This window comes from Ornithorhynchus anatinus, chromosome 20, assembly GCF_004115215.2.
Source record: "Ornithorhynchus anatinus isolate Pmale09 chromosome 20, mOrnAna1.pri.v4, whole genome shotgun sequence".
NCBI classification, from domain to species: domain Eukaryota; kingdom Metazoa; phylum Chordata; class Mammalia; order Monotremata; family Ornithorhynchidae; genus Ornithorhynchus; species Ornithorhynchus anatinus.
The window spans coordinates 9,675,662-9,697,307 of NC_041747.1; the positions used below are offsets into that span (position 1 = coordinate 9,675,662).

At 44.6% G+C, this 21,646-nt stretch overlaps 2 protein-coding genes and 1 long non-coding RNA gene across 3 annotated transcripts in view; 2 read left to right on the forward strand and 1 right to left on the reverse strand.

Moving 5' to 3' along the window:
- Nucleotides 1-1,125: 1,125 nt before the first annotated feature.
- On the forward strand, nt 1,126-16,920 carry CPB2 (carboxypeptidase B2). Its single transcript, XM_001514253.5, has 11 exons — nt 1,126-1,427; nt 3,942-4,017; nt 4,479-4,603; nt 4,706-4,814; nt 6,486-6,587; nt 7,533-7,637; nt 9,549-9,659; nt 10,134-10,227; nt 12,734-12,936; nt 14,342-14,429; nt 16,341-16,920. The coding sequence occupies exons 1-11, from the start codon at nt 1,357-1,359 to the stop codon at nt 16,523-16,525; spliced, it is 1,269 nt and encodes a 422-aa protein (XP_001514303.1). The 5' UTR covers nt 1,126-1,356; the 3' UTR covers nt 16,526-16,920.
- Nucleotides 13,368-18,896, reverse strand: LOC120639050. Its single transcript, XR_005661197.1, has 2 exons — nt 18,078-18,896; nt 13,368-13,640 (listed from the first exon to the last, which is right to left on the reverse strand). It is a non-coding gene; the product is annotated as an uncharacterized LOC120639050 (long non-coding RNA).
- A 2,050-nt stretch (nt 18,897-20,946) lies between these two features.
- The window catches only part of ZC3H13 (zinc finger CCCH-type containing 13), a 53,201-nt gene continuing 52,501 nt past the window's right edge, over nt 20,947-21,646 (forward strand). Inside the window, 1 exon segment of the mRNA XM_039914942.1 lies at nt 20,947-20,964. The gene's annotated coding sequence lies outside the window, so the exon portion shown is untranslated.

The window sequence follows — 21,646 nt, forward strand, 5'->3', positions numbered from 1 at the left end:
ATTGAACTCACTGGGGTGCAGAATTATGTACTGAGTGCTCATTAAGGTCCAGAGTACTGTCTTGAGCACTTAGATTGTGCAGAGCACTATAGTGAACACCTTTAATAAAGATAATCTATCAATATATGCTAGTGATTATACTGTTGATTAATCAATCAGTGGTATTTCTCGAGTCCTTATTGTGTGCAGAGCGGAGACATCATTCTCCAAGAGGGCGATAATAAGAAGAACTGAGGAAATAAAGCTTCATCTCAACCGTAACTTGCACCGAGACAGTTATATTCTGTCTCGGTGCAAGTCACGGTTGAGGTGAAGCTTTATACTCTTATACAGTTCTACTCTTCACATAGTTGTGGGTATAATGGGAGAGTTCAAAAGAGTTGGTAGATGGGATCCCTGCTCTCCAGGAGCTTACACTCTAGCTGAGGACCCAGACACTAAAATAAATAACAGGTAGAGAAAGTAAAAGAGTCAAAGCCAATATACTTAAGTGCTATGGAGCGGTGCAGGGGTGAGGATCAAAATGTTCAGGGGTTTCGACTTCAGGTACATGGCATTATCAAGACAGTAGAGTATCCAATCAGGATCTAGTTCTGTAACAAGGTGACCCCCAAAACCTGGCATGCAACGTGACTGAGTAGTCAAAAAACTTGGGCCCAATCCCAACTTCACCATGGCTTTGTTGGGGAGAAAATCTTCCTCCCTTTGGCTGGCAGGGGGAATAATTTTAGCTATTTACCATCCTCCTCAAAAGAATACGCTATCTTTGTGGGATAATGAATTGAAGTTTAACCTCTTTACTCAGTGAGAAAAATACTCTAGAAATATAATGAATTTCCATTCTCGGGGACACCCAGAGAAGGTCTCTGCCTTTAAAGACAAGTCCCAAAGGGACATCTAACTAAAACATGCACGATTGTTTTATTTCCCCCTTGATGAGAAGCTGATAAAATGATCACCTCCCTTTTTTAACATTACTTTGCATCCAATAGACTCTCAGGAATGGTTTCACAACAAGGCCATATGCTAGGGGAGCCAAAGGTTTTGAAACTGTTTTGAACAGAAAAAGAACTCGGTGCTATTCCCTGACTTGGAACTCTACGGCCATAAGCAGGATTGAAATCGAATCACGGCTATGAAATGAACTGTGAAGCCTGTGGGGCTGCCTATTGCTCAAAGGCCTAAAAACTGCTATGGGAAAAGGAGCCCACGCTGATTGAACCATTTGAAGGGACCTGGAAGCTATATTACTTTTTAACCATTGTGTAAAGAAAGCTGTCTCACAATCGATAAAGTGGGGGCAGAACGCTCAACTCTGTGTGGAGTATAACTCTCTTGGTGCAAGTCACGGTTGAGATGAAGCTTAATTTCCTCTGTGTCTTCTTGGCTACCGTCCTCCTGGAAAATGGTGTCTCGGCTCTTCAAAGGTAACTAAGTCACATGGAGTATGTTCAGAAGGGTTTTGTTTTTTTTTTGCATTTGGCTGTTTTCACTATGAGGGGAATCATGGGCAGAGAGAGGTAGAAATTCTGACTATTAAGTCCATTTCTCTCTTTGATTCCAAGTGTTGCCTCAGCAAGCTCCTGGCCTATAATCCCAAAGGATCCCCCATGGGCCCCTAAAAGCTGGCACCTTCATTTTCCTTTTAGTGGATCATAGAAGAGACTGCAAAATATGGTCTTAGTGAGTGAGGAGTTCAAATGTTTTCTTCTTTCCAGTAAAACCCTCACCAATCAATTAACTTTAGTTTCCTGATGTATTATGTGGGAATAGTTATATTTACCTACTGCATTAAAGGGAGGAGAAGTTAGTAGAGTGTGGACATGAAATCCAAGAATGGGAGATGTTTTATGAAAATAGATTATTATCATTGCCCAGGAGAGCAAGGGTTTGAGTCGTGTCAGGTCTCACTAGATTTAAGCTCCTTGAGGGCAAGAATTATGTCTCTTGAATCGTACCCTCCCAAGTGCTTTAGTTAGCAGTCGGTAAATGCCATGATTGATCGAAGCACTTTACACAGCACAGACAAGGGGTCTCTAGAGGTGAGCCAAGGCTTCCTCTAAAATTTGGCTGTGGAGAAGTGTAGTGTCTGGAATTTTAGTTTTGTCCTTTATGTCTTTAGTAGAATTTGTAGCCTTGTTTCTTAAAGGACCTTAGAAGTTTTGCTCTGGTTTGGGTAACTGTAGCTGGACAGGTCTCTGACGTCCTGCCTGTTTCAAGAGTGATCTAGCAGGAAAGAACCACCCCCTTGGATGGCAGCGTAGGGGGCTCAACCAATTCCAGTAAAGGAACAAGGCCTGGGACTAGAGTTAGACAGGAAGACTGGGGTCTTTCTTCCTGGGCATCCTTGCAAAAGCCACAGGCGTCTCAGCCAGGAAAGCCAGCAGTTGCTGTAAGGAGCAGAAAATACATAATGCCTAGGCGGACAGCAAGTGCCAGGTATGGTTGAGTTGTGTAATCAATCAACCTAGAACTTTTAGACAGTAGAAACCCTAGTGGATATCTATGAATAGGGGAAGAAAAGGTGTATTTGTAACTAGGTCTTTTTTAAATGGTATTTGTTAAGTGCTTACTATGTGCCTGGCACTGAACTCAGTGCTGGGTTGGTTACAAGAAAATCAGATTGGTCACAGTTCTTGTCCCAGATGGGGTTCACAATCTTAGTCCTCATTTTACAACTGAAGTAACTGAGGCGCAAAGAATAATATTAATAATTGTGGCATTTGCTAAGCCCTTATTATGTGTCGAGAACTAGACTAAGTGCTGGGGTGGATACAACCAAATTGGGTAGGAAACAGTCCCTGTCCCAAAGGGGCTCACAGTCTCAATCCTCATTTTACAGATGAGGGAACTGAGGCATAGAGAAGTTAAGTGACTTGCCCAAGGTTACACAGCAGACAAGTGGCAGAGTCAGGAATAGAACCCAGGTCCTTCTGACTTCCAGGACTGTGCTCTATCCACTAGGCCAGACTGCTTCCCTTATTCTGCACTCTTTGGTTAGACTGGAAATTTCTTGAGGGCAGGTATTGTGTATACTAACTCTTTTGCACTCTCTCAGGAGTTTAGAACAGTGCTCTACCCACAGTAAATGATAAATACTATTAATCAATTAATTTTAACCTATTACCATTACTAGTTCTGGTTTATGCACATCATTTGTTTGCCTTTTACGTAACGTTCAAATATAGCTTTGGATACGGTGAAATACGCGGTGACTTATTCTGTCAATAGAAACAGTTGTGTGGGTAGTGTCCTGGGACTCTGTGTTCTTTTTTTGAGTCATCTTTCAGCTGGAGAGCAAGGCAGCTGCTCTCCAGTTGTAGGATGGGACTAGATGTGCTGAACCCCAGCTGGAGCCAGGGACAGTGGAGCAATCATTTTTTCAAAATGTTGGCTGTGGCAGGAGACACCCTGTGATCTTGGAGTGGTCAGAAAGTCCACCCTATTGCTAAGGAGTAGGTGGGAACCCTGAGTTACAAAACTCCAAAGAGTGAGGGGTGACCTGGGATGGGCAGGCTCAGTCAGGCCTGGAGTGACATAAGTGATTCCTCCAGGGTTCTGCCTAAAATGCCCCTGGGGATGAGCATGTTTTGCCTTGTTCTTTCCACTCATGGGTGCGGGTAGGGAGCTATTAGCCAGGGGTCTCTGGTGCACAATCATTCCCAACTTCTGCCTCTTCCTCCAAGGTGACAGCTCAACAGAGCCTCACTTAGTGGAGGGGCAGGAAAGACCCCCAAGTTGGGGCAATTGCCCTGATGATACCCACCTTAGGCAAAGTCCTGTCTTTTTTTTCTACTTGCCTCGCTCTCTCTCTCTCTTGGATTTTCTTTCTCTGCTCCTGTCCCCTCTCTATTTCTGTCAGTCCCTGCCTCTCTTTTTTGTCCTCTCTGTCTTCCTAATGTTGTTGTCTTTGTTTTCTCAAGCATTTTATTTCTTCCCAGCGGCCAGGTTTTGTCTGTGGTACCAGAGTCTTCTAAAGAAGTTAAAATTCTCCAGAACTTGACAACGACATTTGAGGTAATTGTTTTCCCACTGTTCTTACATCTAGATTTTCCTTACAAGTCCATGTTTAATTTTCCTTCCCTGGGTGAAAGCTGATGCTCTCATTAATATATTTTGTGATGCCTGATTAATTTTAGGTGTAGATTAGATGCTTGGAGTCCACACCAATTTCAAGATTAGACAATTGACTGTGAATTTAGGCCTTCTTCGGGCCCCGAGTGTTTTCCAAACAGACATTTTATTCAAATATTTTTAAGACACTGGTAGCGTTTAAGATAGCCTGGGATGTCTAACTGCTTGGTTTACAGCACAACAGTCCGCAGGAGTGGAGGTTGGTGATTTTCTTGAAGTGCACCTTAATATTTTCTGGCCAGTTTCGGCTATGCAAGCAATATTGATTATTTAATAGGTTTATTCACTGAGATAAAAATGCCACGCTTTGGTTTTTTTTGTTGTGCTGTTCTTGAAAATTGTAGGTTTTTCTCTGGCAACCAGTTGCTGCAGAATTCATTATGGAAAGCCAAGAGGTCCATTTCTTTGTCAATCAATCAGATATCGAGGAGATGAAGGATCTTTTAAATAAGTCAAAGATCTCATTCAGGTAGGATTATCATGTCTTCTAGAGAGACACCAAATCCCAACCTCTAATGAACTAGGACCACCATCACTGGAAATTTGCTCACACTCCCTGCTTGTTATTTAGAGTCTTGGTGGACAGTGTCCAAGAGCTTATTGAAAAGCAGACACACAAAGGCCTAGCTCATCCCCGGAGCTCTTCATCATACTATGAGCAGTATCACAATCTGAGCGAGGTAAGTAACACTGTACGCTGTCATTATCCTCACTGTAGCAAAGGTTTGGCAGATTAAGGGGAAGGGTATTGATCCTGGCAAATAAAAGAGGCTAGGGAAGCTCACACAAAAATTAATTGAGGACAACTAATAATAATGTTGGTATTTGTTAAGCGCTTACTACGTGCAGAGCACTGTTCTAAGCGCTGGGGCAGATACAGGGTAATCAGATTGTCCCACATGAGGCTCACAGCCTTAATCCCCATTTTACAGATGAGATAACTAAGGCATAGAGAAGTTAAGTGACTTGCCCACAGTCACCCAGCTGACAAGTGGCAGAGCAGGGATTCAAACCCATGACCTCTGACTCCCAAGCCCGGGCTCTTTCCACTGTGCCACAAAGTGTGCCTCTCACACAGCTCTAAGTGGGGTGGAGTAAAGAGCAGGCAAGAGATGATGCATTTCACAGAAGTCCCAATAGTTTTTAAAAAAATTTGAGTGGTATTTGTTAAGCGTTTTCTATCTGCCAGGCACTATACTAAGCACTGGGGTAGATACAAGCCAATCAGATTAGACACAATTCCTGTCCCAGAGTCTTAATTTCCATTTTACAGACAAGGGAACTGAGGCACAGAGAAGTGAAGTGACTTGCTTAAAATCACACTGCAGACAAGTGAAAGAGCCAGGATTAGAACCCAGGTCCTCCTGCTCCCAGGCCCATGCTCTATCCATTAGGCTACTCTAGTTCTTTTTTTTCCTTTCTGGTTTTCTTTCTTTCCCCAGCTTCCCAGGTCTCACTGGGACTTCACCTATCGGCTCAGCTTCCAAAATGGGAGGGTAGCAGGGGTAAAGAGGAGGAAGGATGGAGCTGGCCAAGGAGAAGGGTGTGGGGTGAGGACCAGAAGCAGCAGAGCTACAGAACAGCAGAATAATAATTATAATAATGATAATAATAGTATCTGTTAAGCACTTACTATGTGTCAGGCAGTGGAGTAAGTGCTGGACTAGAGGCAGTTTAGGGAGCTCAGGTTTCTGAGATTTAGCTTGAGTTTTTAAACTCTAGTCACTCCGCTGGCTGCCTAATGAAAAAAAACAACCCAACAACTATGGTACTTTAACCTGTATCCCTCATCCATAGCTCTTCACTGGTGTAGAATATTTTTGGCACTGCACATGAGGGAGACTTGAGAATAACTATTTAATGAAATAAAGCCATATCCTAGAAGGAAGAATGTAACAAGGAAACATGGTGAGAAGGGAAGGAGAACCTTTTACCGGGAAAGGTTGATGCTCTAGTGATGACTCTCCTGTAATTTAGGATTATTTACTTAGTTTAGGCTTCATAAAATGTTCATAAACATCAAATTAGAGCCTTTTCAGGAGTTGTAACCTGCTAGCTGACTCCTTTCTCCTTCTGCAAGGCCATAAAAAGAATTTCTTCTTCCTCTATAAATCTAAATCTCTTCCCTTGGTCAAGCCATCTCAATCAATAGATTTTATTGATCTCCGTAAATAGCTCTTGAAAAAACCCTGATCTGATGTTTTTCCTCTATTCCTCCTTCTCATATACGTTTCAGAAAGATAAAGAGCATCATCTTCTCTTTGGGAATATTTTGTTTTACTGCTTTGGCCAATTACATTTTATGCAATCTGAAAATAAAATTAGCTAACTGGTGATGTCTGCCTTGATAGATATATAATTGGATGGAAGACATGACCGAGAAGCACCCTGATATGGTCGAGCAAATACAGATTGGATCCTCATATGAGAAACGCCCACTTTATATTTTGAAGGTACGTTTTGCTGCCTAAAAGCAGTTGGGATTTTACAAGATAAACTCCTCCCGACCCTGTCCAAGAGCACTAATTTCAGGCTGCTGAGCCCGAAAAAGTTCAACCAGACAGGGCAACCCAAATAAAGAACCTGGAACAAGGGGGACTGAGTAGCTTCTTTGGAGGGTCCTGTGTTGCGTTGGAGCATTTTGTGCTACTGTTAATCAAGTGAAATCCCTCAAGATAATTCCATAAGTATGCCGGCACCAGACTGATATCAGATTGCATCATATGATCGGCAGGGAGAAGAGGTGCCATGTTAGCTTGTCATTCAACCCCTTCGTCTTGGGTTTGATTTAATTGATAGGATGCCCGGGCACATTGGTAAGCCAACCATACACCTCTTATACAAATTGCACACCCAACACAGACCCCTTTATGATGAGGAGTATCTGCATGAAGCAGGGTGGTTCTGGGGAAAATATTTTGCAGAAGAAAATCTCCAGATTGTTGATCACACATGATCACAAGGCAACCAAAAAATATGCAAGAGGGGGCATCAATCCAGGTTTATCTCTATTACCACAACCTAATGTTTATCAGCTATTCCGTGCCCTGCTGACCAAAAGGCACGTTCCTATGTATTCACTCATCGTGGGTCAGATTCCAATAAAACACTGTGGAAACATCAAGCCAGGAAAATCTTTCAACCTGGAGTCAGCCCTCTCGCAGATCCGAGCAATGTTCTCTTTTGGTCAGTACACCTATATAACCGAAAGCGATTGCTTCTCCTGCCTCTCTTTCCCTTGGGGCTGTCCCTACATTTTACCGGGTCTCTCAAGAATGAGGTGATGTATTCGATATCCAACACTTACCCCTTAGATCCTATGTAAATACTCTACAGAGCACCAGTTCTTTGCATTTCACGTTGCATCTCAGTCCTGATACTGTGGGTATTTTGTACAGCTTTCTGGGAAGGAAAGAACGGCAACAAATGCCATATGGATCGACTGTGGTATTCATGCTAGAGAATGGGTCTCGCCTGCGTTCTGTCTGTGGTTTGTAGGCTATGTAAGTACATGTACAATACCAAATGTTCACTGTGATCCTTTTCTGTCTCTGCCTTCCTCTGATGTAATCTTCCTTCTTCTACCAGCTCAGACTGAACAGAGTAAAGCATGTTATGAGAGAGAATAGATTAGATTCAATTCCAAATTAATTTGCCTAGGAGTGCCTTAGTGATAAAGACTGTTGTCAGTCAGGTCCCTCTCTGTCTCTTTGGGGCACTGGGGAAATTGGTCAATGTAAGTAGCCAAACTGGACCACTGAGATCCCCTTCAAAAGTGTTTTTTCCTCTGTTCCTTAATTAACTGGGTAAATTCTCTGCTCTTTGCTTCTAGCTTAGGGATTTATATCCCACGGAGTGAAGTAAAACCAACATTCTTTTTCCCTTGGATTTTTGTCACTGATTTCTCTTGGATGTGGACGCTAAGCCGAAGAATCAAATGAGCAGAGGGAAGGGTGCAGTTGTGAAGATAAACAAGATGTTATAATGACCATTTGAGGTGCATGCTCCCGAAATTCAAAAATATTTATCTTTGGATCAGTGTGCACATTTAACCACTTAAAATGGATAGAGTTAATACTAGTCTCTGTTAAGATTTGTTCACGGTCCTTATTAATTCAGGATCATGATTTGGTACTGACGCCTGTCAATCTTGTGGATGTTTAATTGGCGGAACAGAAGGGACCACTAAATTGTGATATCTAGTGGTCTGCGCCCCCAAGGCACTAATGATATTAGAAAAATGATTAGATTTGATTACATGATTTAACAAAGAGCAGTTAGCAAGCTTTTTAAATGGATTTTTAAGCCTACAGGATTTTCCTTCTCATTCTGTGCATACAAGTATAGTCCTCTATAATAGACGCTACATCTTTTTCTTACTTTTTATTTTTAATTCGTCCCGGTCATTTTTCCTTCTAGCTATTTTAAACATTTCTTTCTCATGTTTGTTCGAGAGAGACACGTAATTTAAATTTAAAGGGGTAGAGGCCCGCTGGTTATGTACATGCTGTTAAACTGGAGTCTGACTCCTTATCTTCCCCCTTCCCCTCCCCACAGCACTTGTGCATATTTGTATATATTATTTATTACACTATTTATCTTGCTAATGATGTGTATATATCTATGATTCTATTTATCTTGATAGTATTGACGCCTATTTGTTTTGTTGTCTGCCTCCCCAGTTTAGACTGTGAGCCCATTGTTGGGCAGGGCTTGTCTCTATCTGTTGCCGAACCGTACATTCCAAGCACTTAGTACAGTGCTCTGCACATAGTAAGCGCTCAATAAATACCATTGAACGAATGAATGAATTATGTTGCGGCAATAACTAAAACTTCCTAAAGCATCTTATGATGAACATTTTGGAGAGACTAAAGTTTAGTACTGAAAACAAAGCAAGGGAGTGTGAAGAGTTTAGATCTCAACTCAAATTCACTGTGAACTTTTCACTTCTCCAAAGCTTTATGGACCCTCAACAAGTATCCTAGGGCACTTAAGGGTAATACACTGCAGTCAATTAACCATAACAATAATAACGATAACAATAATAATGACGGTGATACTTGTTAAGTGCTTACTGTGGGTCAAGCATTGTACTAAGTGCTGGAACAGACAATGGATAATCAGATTAGACACAGTTCCTGTCCCACACGGGGCACACAGTCTGGGGTCCCCCTCTTCATTCTATTGTCGGGTGACCCCCATCAAGCATCTCTGCGGAAAGTACCAGAACGTAAGGAGTTTCTAGAGGCACAGGGTTGCAAACAGTCGTTTGGGTGTTATCCCCCTAGGTTGGGAGGAACTAGTTTAAATTTCCCACAGGCCTCCTTCACCCCCTGGAGTGGTCAACGGTTGCAGTTCGGAAGAGAGTGAGAAGAAATTCTTGTTTAACCAGCCCTCGATTTGATTCGCAGGCTACCCAGTTCTATGGGAAAGAAAAGGCCATTACCCAACTTCTAAAAAACAGCAACTTCTATATTATGCCTGTGCTGAACGTGGATGGTTATGAATACTCCTGGACAACAGTAGGTGCCGGGAATATTTGCTGAGCAATGGAGAAGGTGGTCTTTCAAACGGGATGTTAGAGAAAAGGCTTTATGAAACCGGGGTAGGGTGAAGTATGGGGAGCTATGGCATGCTTATTAAAGTCATCGTGATATCATGTGGCTTATGTGTGCTCAAGCTGCGGGAACTGTTCGTTGCTGCTTAGATGGGAATTTAACACCCTCCACTGGAAGTTGAATTCACTGAAAAGGAGAGCAGTTGGGGAAAAGGAAAGGGTGGGGGGGATATGGATTGTGTAAGAAGAAGGAATGTGGTTTCTGAGGCAGGGTACTTAGCTTTATCCTCGTGTAGGATGGAGGCTTCTCAGAAGCTGGGCCTGGCCAGGGAACGGGTGCTTCTAGTGGCACCTGGCCCTGGTCCCAGCCACATTGCTGGGTGCTTCTCAGATGTCTTGGAAAGTCACCTTTCCGATTCCCAACTCTTCTGCCTTTTAGAATCGGATGTGGAGAAAGAATCGTTCTTTGCATAAGAACAACTGGTGCGTTGGGACAGATATAAACAGGAACTTTGCTTCAAGAAACTGGTGTGGTATGATATCACCTTTATATTCTTATATATTTGTAGGAGAATCTCCAAGTATATAGGATGACCTTAAAAAACCAACTATTTCCTTGAACTGCTGCTTTCCATGGGATTATTTCACGGTAGTTGAAAGGGAAAGTGGGATGATTTTGAAAATACTTAAAAATACCAGAAAATAAAAACTCTCAATAATCATAATTCTCTATTTTTACTGACTTGGCTCGATCTGGGTCAAATACATTGTAAACACAGGGAAAAGCACCACTATGTTTTATTTACTTCACCTTTGTCCCCACAAAATCCTGTGAACCTGATGTTATGCACCTTTGGAACAACTCAGAATTAACCGGTAACCAAGCATTCCGCATTAGGAGGGAACCAGGCGAAACATGGGCTCTTCCTGCCTCCCCACCCAAAAGGCGGCCGGTGGCAATCTCCAAAATCATCCTTTTGGACACGGGAGTGGGAATGGGAAGCTCGGCTCAAGGCAGACAGCAGTGGCAGGAGAAGGGAAGAGAAGAAAAGCTGCAGAAAAGCTGCAGCCCCTAACGTCCCCTCTGCAGCCACTGTGACCACAGTCACTGCGGTTGCTCCTCAAAGCTTCTGCTCTTGCTGGCCTGATCGGCTGCCGCTTAGCCACTTCAGCAGCCAAGGGAGGTAGTCAAAGGAAGGGCAGTAGCCACGGTAGGGATGGCAGTGGGGACTAGATCAGGTGTTGGTTTGTTTTTCTTACCTGCTCCTCTTGCTGTTTTCATTTCCACAACCAGTACATCTAGCTCAGTGACTATCTGGTTGTTGCTAATGATGTTTAATGTTGGTATTTGTTAAGCACTACTATGTGCAGAGCACTGTTCTAAGCGCTGGGGGAGATACAGGGTCATCAGGTTGTCCCACGTGAGGCTCACAGTCTTCATCCCCATTTTACAGATGAGGGAACTGAGGCACAGAAAAGTTAAGTGACTTGCCCACAGTCACACAGCTGACAAGTGGCAGATCAGGGATTCGAACCCATGACTTCTGACTCCCAAACCCGGGCTCTTTCCACTGAGCCACACTGCTTCTGCTAGGCCTGACACCACCACCTGTTTCTGTCTTTTTGTTGTGCCTCTTTATTCTGTCTCCTTTTCCAACTTCCTCCTCTCTTCCCCTTGGGTTGCATGACTGGCCATGCCCACTGAAGGCTCCATCTTCTGGCAGCCCTGCCCTGTACCACCCTACCTCGGAAATATGGTCATTTAAGTTAGCACATGAGTAGAAGCTAAATGATAGTATCCATTCCGACACTTAATTCAGTGCCTGGCACATAGTAAGCGCTTAACAGATAGCATTATAATAATAATATCGGGAGAGGCAGAAACGACTGGGAGAAGACTGAGAGCACAGGCTTGGGATCAGAGGAAACAGTTTCTAATCCCGGCTCTGCCACTTGCCTGCTCTGTGACTTCAGGCAAGTCGTTTAACTTCTCTGGGCCTCAGTTTCCTCATCTGTAAAATGGGGATTGGATACCTGTTTTCCCCTCCCACTTAGACTGTGAGCCCCATGTGGGACAGCGATTATGCTTAACCTGATTATCTTGATTCTACCGCAGCGCTATGTACACCGCTTGGCACAAGAGTAAGAGATTAACAAATACCATTATTATTATCATTATTATTCCAGGAAGGTTAGCACTCTGAAATTTATAAAGTTAAAAAAAAACTAAAAAAAGGAATAGGTTTGAACCAAATGAATATATATCATGTTAGGATAGTAGGTGATGTTCCAATTCAAAAGCCGATTTCTCGCATCAAAAACAAAACTACTTTTCAGTTCTCCTGATGCAGAAAGGTCTACTGCATTCATTTTGATAGAAGCAATTGCATATAATGGTGCATGAGTCAGCCACGGCATAGAAGTGGTCATTAAATTGGAATTGATAAAACAATAAAAATGGAGAGAAAAATTGAGCTACAAATAAACTTGCCCATTTTGTGTTCCACTTGTCATTTGGACCCTAGAGATATGAAATATGAACTTGCCCAAGGTGCAGAGCCCTTTCTCAGGCTAACATCGGGCCAGTTTCTTGACCTATAAAAGCATGGGAAGACTTTGATATCTGGAATGAATTTCAAAGGGGAAGACCCGGCCCATCTGTACTTTGGGGTGGAGGATATAACACGTTGGCCACAATTATCTGAGTCCAAAATACTCTTTTGAGTAGAATATCTGGATAATTGAGGCCAAAGTGTATAAGAAAATCTAAAGTGCCTAGCCCACTGTCATCTGCTTTAATCAGTCCTTTGATCAGAGCTTAGCACAGCACTTTGATTGGAAGTCCCTGAGGAATGGGGACTGTTTCTTATTCCCACCCCATGTATTCTCACCCAGTGCTTACTGCAGTCCTCTGCACGTCAGTAGGTACTTATTAAATACTATTACTACTACTAATAATACTTCGATATGTTGTTAAATGCTTAATAAATGCATGCCATAGTTTTTATCACCGTTACACTATTTTGGATTTTGTTACAGAGGAAGGAGCATCCCAAAATTCATGTCAAGAAATTTACTGTGGACCTTATCCAGAGTCCGAACCTGAAGTTAAGGCAGTGGCGATTTTTTTAAGAAGCAATCTGAACCACATTAAAGCATACATAAGCATTCATTCTTACTCTCAGATGGTGCTGTTTCCATATGCCTATACCAGACGCAAAAGCAAAGATCATATGGAACTGGTAAGTGCTATTTTTTCCATATGGTTTATTTCCCACTGATGTACTGAGAAATGAAATAATATCTGCTCACCCCATGAGTTCAAAACCCTGAAAATAAATCACCTGCCAGAAGATAGTCACAATAAAACAGAGAAGCAGCATGGTCTAGTAGAAAGAGTCTGGGCCTGGAGGTCAGGGGGCCTTGGATTCTAATCTCAGCTCCTCCGCTTGTCTGCTGTGTGACCTTGGGCAAGACAGTTAACTTCTCTGTGTCCCAGTTTCTTCAACTCTAAAATGGGGATTAAATATTTGATCTCCCTCCTAGAGACTCAAGGTACTGTGAGCCCCCTGTGGGACAGGGATTATGCCCAACTTGACTGATTTGTATCTACCCCGTGCTTAGACTATGTGCTTGATACCAAGAAGGCGCTTAACAAATACAATAACAATAATAAAACCAAGGGCACATTTTAAATAATATTCTTAGAAGTACCACGTCTTTGCCACAGTATGTCGGACAATCTGCCAACAGCCCTGTTGGCCCTTTTGATTCTGTTTTCCACTTCTTGGTTTACCTGTGTGTTGTTGATAGCATTAAGCTTTTTGCGTTGCTGATGAAATCTACATCCTTTTCCCGAGAGAAGGCGGGAACTTAGTGGTACATAACTGGTACGTAACTTCAGTTTTCTTTAGATGTATTGTCGCTTCAGTGGACTGTGCCATACCTGCAGAGAGAATCACCATTATTTGCAGGCTTTCTTATGAAGGTATCTCCAAAGCAGTCATCTGCAAAGAGCAGTCCCTGAACTGCAGTATCAAAAACTTCCCCACCTGTCCTTTTCTCCCCTTTTCTGCCCCTCCTCTCTTTTTGCCTCTCTCCCCTTTTCTCCCTGTCCCCTTCTTTTACTCCCTCAAAGCTCAAATGCTACCAAGTCCTGTCTCCATTGCTGTCACGTTGGCAGTCCTCAATGATCCACCTTTGGTTTCCTTCTATGCTCGAAACGGAATATTACACAATGAGCCTGGGAATTTGGGCCATCTCGATCACCATGCCTAGCATTCTGAGGTGGAAATGAAAAACAGGGGCCTTTGCCTGGGTGAACCTCAGCTACCTGTGAAGCAAGTACACTTGAAGTTAATGAGAACTGTACATAAAGGAGATACTGAGGATTTCTAAGGAAGATGGGAAATTGCTGCAGGGTGAAGCTATACAAACTCTAGAATGGGGATGGAAGCGGATGAGGCTTGTGCAGAGAGAATAAAGGGACGGGCCAAATGCTCTGCACATGGTATGCGCTCAATAAATAGCATCGATTGATACAGTCTTTTTAATCCATCAAAAGTAATGCTACTATACGCTACAAGCTTCCATGACTTTTGCTCATTCTTGCGTGCTAACCAAAACCTCATTTTCTATTATTTTCAGTCTAAACTGGCAGGCCAAGCAGCTGATGCTATTCAAAAAAAAAGTAAAAATATTAATTACCGTCATGGCCCTAGTGCAGAAATAATCTGTAAGTATTGCTTGTTATTAAACTCTAAGCCACAGCATCCCAGAAAGTTTCTGTTTTCAGAAATGACTGTGATATAGAGGAGAAAGAGAACAAAAATTAGATTTACTAATACCAGCAAGAGGCTACACTGCAGCAACTACCTTGAAAAGAGCTAAGTCTAATTATTAGAATGGGGTGAAGAATTCGAATTGGGAAGTTGTGTGGCCTGGTGGACAGAGCACGGGCCTTGGAGTCAGAAGGACCAGGGCTCTAATCCCAGCTCCGCCACTTGTCTGCTGTGTCACCTTGGGCAAATCACTTTACATCTCTGCCTCACTTACCTCATCTGTAAAATCGGGAATAAGACTGTGAGCCCTATGCGGGATGGGGACTGTGTCTGCGTCCAACCTGTGTAGCTTGAATCTACCCCAGGGCTTAGTACAGTGCCTCGCACTCAGTGCTTAACGAATACCATAAAAATACAATTTTCAGCATGAACTATAAGCGATTTGTACTGAGGAACATGCTCTTCCTTTTTCCCTAGCCTCTATTTTGCATCTTCTAATAATAATCAAAATAATGATGATAACAATAATAACAGTAAGGGTGGGGAAGCAGCGTGGCTCAGTAGAAAGAGCCTGGGCTTCGGAGTCAGAGGTCATGGGTTCGATTCCCAGCTCTGCCATTTGTCAGCTGTGTGATTGTGGGCAAGTCACTTAATTTCTCTGTGCCTCAGTGACCTCATCTGTAAAATGGGGATAAACTGTGAGCCTCACGTGGGACAACCTGATTACCCTGTATCTACCCCAGCGCTTAGAACGGTGCTCGGCATGTAGTAAGCGCTTAACAAATACCAACACTATTATTATTTGTTAAACACTCACTATGTGCCAGGAACTGTACAAGCAAATCAGGTTGGATGCAGTCCCTCTCCCACATGGGGCTCACAGCATCAATCCCCATTTTACAGATAGGTAACTGAGCCACAGAGAAGAGAAGTGACTTGCCCAAGGCCTCAGAGCAGATAAGTGGCGGAGGCAGGATTAGCACCCATGACCTTCTGACTCCCAGGCATATGCTCTATCCACTATGCCATGGTGCTTGTCATATCATGCTGCTTCTTATCACTTTGATATTTATGATCAGTATATTTCCAACATCGAGAGAATACTCATAATATCAATGGCCTTTCTGCTAATTAAATTTTATGTGTTTCTTAAAAGCATATGGCATTAATCCTTATTTATTAATTGACCTTATCATTATGAGTTGCTCCCTGAGAAGCAGATTCTTGGGTATTTAAGAGCAGTCAAGAACCAGTTTGAGAGAAGAAATAGCTCACTGTGGGCAGGGAATGTATCTACCAACTATTATATTGTACTCTCCCAAGTGCTTAGTACAGTGCTCTACGCCTACTAAGCATTCAGGAAATGTGATTAATCAATAAGAAATATAGGATGAGGCTGCAGGTGGAAAAACATCAGTTTGAAGAAAAAGTTACCAAATTCACCCTTTTGAATGGCTGGAACTGTTTGGAAAGGCAAAGGGAAATTTGTTACTAGTATTTTTTGGTATAAATAATTCCAGGGGGTTGAAAAATATTAGGTTAAGGTGGAAGAAAACATAAATCTTGTCTGCTCTTTCCAATCACTGTTGATTTGATCCTTAAAATGAAGTTGGCCCCATGAAATTCTAGGTCATAAAATAAATTTTCCTTCCAAAATACACTTAGCCCCAGGGCTACCCAGTTTATGATTGTGTCACAGTTCATGACATTGACCAGTAAGACTGCTCAACCCCCTGAATGGGATGAGAAAGTTGCTTCCTGGCTTCTACTGGTTCATAAATTGAGACTATCAAATATCTATTTCATGATATCATTTATTTCAAAGCAGCTGTGTCAAGCAATAATCAAGTTTGTTCTTCCTGCAGATTTAGCTCCTGGAGGTTCAGATGACTGGGCTTACGATGCAGGCATCAAATATTCTTTCACTATTGAACTTCGAGATACCGGCAGATACGGATTCTTGCTTCCTCAAAGGTTCATTAAGCCAGCTTGCATTGATGCAATGTCTGCTGTGTACACAATAGCCTCTCATGCCACCAGAAGGATGTAATAAGTTCTATTTCAAAGTCGGTGTTTCCATGTTTTAACAGTGATAGCTGGAACACACTGATGGTAGGGATTTTGCCTAGCTTTAGTTTTTTTTTTTTCCTCTTTGGAATTTGTTTAGAGAAAAGGACCAACTGCCCTTCTTGGGCTTCCCCATGAGATATATTCAGGATAAATCCTATTTTTTGAATGAGATAAATACTTCATCTTTGTCCTTGCTAGACTGTGTAATTTTTTTCTGCCTCCATATGGACAAAAGGCCAATTTCTCCCTCTATGCAATACGCGGTTTCATTTACCATCACAATTTCAATAATGAATGTAGCAGTTAGTGTACTTAGAATGGATTTGGTTGATGAAATTTATGTTGTGAAAAAAATAAAACTGCTGACTCCATGAATCCATTTTAGCCGGGAAATAATGCAGAGAGACAGCATTCTCCCGTTCCACAGCAGATGTACTACTTTAGAAGCACGAAGGGACTTGAGGGAAAATATTCATGAGGAGAAAATCCTCCCATCACTATTGCAAAATATGTATTAGGCTCCATTCCAGTAGTTGAGATAGGATTTCCTGACAGTCTCTAGAATATAAGAAGTCTCTAGGCTGGTCAGTAGAGGGGATTATTTTTGGGCAATTGCTTTGGGGAGCCTTGTCCCTTCCTTTAGGAGAGCCAGAACCATCACTAGAGAATGGAAGGAAGAGAATTAATCAGCAGTAATAAAACACACCTCCTTCTGGTAAGTAGTTTTTCCCCTAAAAACACCTCCTTTTTATCCCTGATTGCTGCTGCAAGATATTGGATGTGGGGGTCCTGCCCCGGCCAATTAAACCCTGACCCCTCATCATCCTGATAATAATGGTGATCTTTAAATTAAAAAAAAAATGGTGGTATTTGTTAAGTGCTTACTATGTGCAAAGCACTGTTCTAAGCGCTGGGGGATACAAGGTGATCAGGTAGTCCCACACGGGGCTTACAGTTTTATTCCCCGTTTCACAGATGAGGTAACTGAGGCACAGAGAAGTTGTGACTTGCCCAAAGTCACACAGCTGGCAAGCGGCAGAGCTGAGATTAGAACTCATGACCTCTGACTCCCAAGCCCAGGCTCTTTCCACTGAGCCACGCTGCTTCTCTAATTTAAGTACTTACTATGTGCCAAGCATTAGGGTAGGCACAAGTTAATCAGGTTGGGCACAGCCCCAGACCCACAAGGGGCTCCCACTCTTAGGGGAAGGGAGAACAGACATTGAATGCTCATTTTACAGTTGAGGAAACTGAGGCACAGAGAGGCCATGATTGGTCACAGCAGAACTCTGACTCCCAGGCCTGTGCTCTTTCCACTATGCTATCTCTGAGTAATTTCTAAAATCTTTGTCAGTTCTAGGCTTGAACTTCACTCACTCACAGTAGCCTGGGGGAATTTTAACTATAGAAAATGCATCTCAGCAGTTGAGGTTTCACCTTGGCTATCCCTTCCTTGTCATCCAGAGGAATATTCACGCATTCATTTAATAATATTTAATATTTAATAATTCAATATTTATTGAATAACTCACCAGAGTTGAGGCAGGGTCACTGATGGCCCTTTAAGCAGCTCCAGGCAAAGAGGATTTCGTGGCCTTGGTTTTGTGGGGGGCAAAAGGGGGCAGGAAAATAAATACCACTGATTGATGGTATTAATAATGTTTACCAATGAAAAGCCCTCTATCAGCATGAATCCGGGTTACTATTATCATTAGCCCTATTATTTATCCAGCTCAGCACTTAAAAGAGGATCGGTGTGTTGCCAAAAAAGCAAAAGGACAGCGGTAGGAAAGTTGTTCTTCCTCCTTGCCAATCCAATTGTCCAATGGATCTGGCCAGTCCAAGGCAGCAAAATGCTACTTTGCCGAGATTGATAACAGCCATCCGTGAGGGAGGGCAGGAGAAGGGGCAGAGGATTCTGTGGCTCACAAAAAGGGAAAGGTCTGGAAAAGAAGGTGCCCAGAAAACTGGGCCGCCTGCCTCTGAACTCAGCTCTGAGCTGAGGCAGGGGAGAGGCAACTCTCGGAGCAGAGAGGTCCTGCGGCCCAGCTCCTCCTTTGAGTTCATCAATAATTAGTATTTATTGAGTGCTTACTGTGCGCTGAACACTGTACTAAGTGCTTGGGAGACTGCGGCACTATTGAGTGGGGGGTCACTTTGATTAATCCAAGGAGTCTGGGGATCAGGTGATCTGTGTTCTAAGACCACCACTTGCTTGCCATGTGACCTTGGGCAAGTCATTTAACTTCCCTTTGCCTCAGTTGCCTCATTTCTACAATGGGCATAAAATACTTCTCCCTCCTTCTCAGACTGTGAGCTCCAGGAGCCTCAACCTAAATTAACCTAGCTTCCCCAGCGCTTAGAACAGTGCTTGACAGGTAGTAATAATAATAATGATGGTATCTGTTAAGTGCTTACTATGTGCAGAACACTGTTCTAAGCGCTGGGGTAGAGACAGGGTAATCAGGTTGTCCCACATGAGACTCATAAACAATCCCTTTATGGGAAACAGCGTGGCTCAGTGGAAAGAGCCCAGGCTTGGGAGTCAGAGGACATGGGTTCGAATCCCCGCTCTGCCACTTGTGAACTATGTGACTGCAGGCAAGTCACTTCACTTCTCTGTGCCTCAGTTCCCTCATCTGTAAAATGGGGATTAAGGCTGTGAGCCTCATGTGGGACCATCTGATTGCCCTCTATCTGCCCCAGCGCTTAGAACAGTGCTCTGCACATAGTAAGCACTTAACAAATACCAACATTATCTGCCCCAGCGCTTAGAACAGTGCTCTGCACATAATAAACCCTTAACTAATACCAACATTATTAATCCCCATTTTACAGAGGAGGTAACTGAGGCACAGAGAAGTGAAGTGACTGGCCCACAGCTGGCAAGTGGCAGAGTTGGGATAGTACTTAAAGACCATGATATTATTACTATTATTATAATCATTACTATTTCTTTCATTTAAAATGATTCACTGCCTGTTTTCCCCCTTCTCTTTAGACTTGAGCCCCATGTGGGAGAGAGAACCTGTGCTAAACGTGAGGAACTAATATCTACCTCAGCACTTTTAGCACACAGTAAGCACATACAAAAAAAAGGACAACTATTAATGAAATGAGAGTAATCCAGGAGGGGCTTTCTCCTCTTTCATTTGCTGTGGCAACTCCCTCTTCCTTAAAATAGAAGGCCAGAGCCCTGACAGGCAGAGGACAGAGGAGTAATGGAGGAGGACGCGCCTGCGCAATGAGGAGCAATGGGGGAGGACGCGCCTGCGCATTGAGGAGTAATGATCGGGGAGGACGCGCCTGCGCATTGAGGAGTAATGATCGGAGAGGACGCGCCTGCGCATTGAGGAGTAATGAGGGAGGACGCGCCTGCGCGTAGACGAATATTCGGGGAGGACGCGCCTGCGCTTAGACGAGTATTCGGGGAGGACGCGCCTGCGCGTAGAAGAGTAACCGAGGAGGACGCGCCTACCCTTAGAGTAACTGGGGAAGACGCGCTTGTGCGTAGAAAAGTAACCGAGGAGGACGCGCCTACCCTTAGAGTAACTGGGTAGGACGCGCCTGCGCATAGAAGAGTAACCGAAGAGGACGCGCCTCCGCTTAGAGTAACTGGGGAGGACTCGCCTGCGCGTTGAAGAATAACGGAGGAGGACGCGCCTGCGCATAGAAGAATAACGGAGGAGGATGCGCCTGCGCATAGAAGAGTGAGGAGGACGCGCCTCCGCTTAGCGTAACTGGGGAGGACGCGCCTGCGTGTTGAAGAATAACGGAGGAGGATGCGCCTGCGCATAGAAGAGTGAGGAGGACGCGCCTCCGCTTGGAGTAAGTGGGGAGGAGGCGCCTGCGCATAGAAGAATAACTGGGGAAGACGCGCCTGCGCATAGAAGAGTGAGGAGGACGCGCCTCCGCTTGAAGTAACTGAGGAAGACGCGCCTGCGCGTTGAAGAATAACGGAGGAGGACGCGCCTGCGCGTCGAGGACCTCTCGGGCCCAAAAGACCGGCGCGCCTGCGCGTAGCGGCCCCCCCCCCCCCGCCCCCCGACCGGAAGCGGCTCCTCAGTGACTTCCGGTGCCTGGAGGGCGTGTGAGGGGAGGGGCAGGGAGGGCCGGACCGGCCGCTCGGACATCGCTCCGTCCTCCGGCGGGCCGGCCGCTCCCCGACGCCGTTGTTATTTCTTTCTTCTTTTTTTTTTTAATCTCCCTTTTTTCTCCGCCCCCCGCCCGACCCTGGCGAAGCGGCGGGCAGGCTCCGGTTCGCAGCGGGCCGGGGGGGACCCCGCAGGCCGCCGAGCGGCGCCGGGGCGGCGGGGGGCGGCGCGGAGGCCGGGCGGGAAGGGCCCCGCTCCTCGGCCCGCAGCAGCAGCAGGCGGGGAGCAGCAGCAGCAGCGGCGGCGGCGGGAGCGCGGGGCGGAGGTAAGCGTTGTGGCCAACACCCCCGTCCCATCCCCCGGGAAGGCTGCGCTAAACGCTGGGCACACCCCCTTCGTCCTCCTCCCCCCCGCCCTTTAATAACAATAATGTTGGTATTGGTTAAGCAGAGCACTGTTTTCAGCGCCGGGGGAGATACAGGGTGATCGGGTGGTCCCACGTGGGGCTCGCAGTCTTCATCCCCATTTTCCAGATGAGGTCACTGAGGCCCAGAGAAGTGAAGGGATTCGCCCCCCCCCCAGCTGACAAGTGGGAGAGGCGGGATTCGAACCCATGGCCTCGGACTCCCCAGCCCGGGCTCTTTCCACGGAGCCGCGCCGAGAGGGGCCGTTGTCAAGGGCTGAGCGTCCATTCAGTAGCCCTTTGTGAGCGCTGACTGGGTGCTGAGCGCTGGACCAAGCGCTGGGAAGGGACAGTGGGGCAACAGAGAGAGGCCATCCCCGCCCCGGGACGGGCGTGCCGGCTTCACCCCTATTCTGCAGAGGAGGCAGCTGAGGCCCAGGGAAGGGAATAATAATAATAATAAAAAAAAAGATGGTTTTGTTCAGCGCTTACTGTGTGCAAAGCACAGTTCTAAGCGCTGGGAGATACAAGGTGATCAGATTGTACCCCGTGGGGCTCACAGGTTTAATCCCCATTTTACAGATGAGGTAACTGAGGCACCGAG

Excerpts from the sequence above, each read along its gene's own strand:
- CPB2 (XM_001514253.5), top strand. The coding sequence starts at position 1,357 with ATGAAGCTTAATTTCCTCTGTGTCTTCTTGGCTACCGTCCTCCTGGAA. Across the intron at positions 4,018-4,478 it reads ACTTGACAACGACATTTGAG|GTTTTTCTCTGGCAACCAGT; the intron begins GTAATTGTTTTC and ends TGAAAATTGTAG. Across the intron at positions 12,937-14,341 it reads GCAAAGATCATATGGAACTG|TCTAAACTGGCAGGCCAAGC; the intron begins GTAAGTGCTATT and ends TATTATTTTCAG.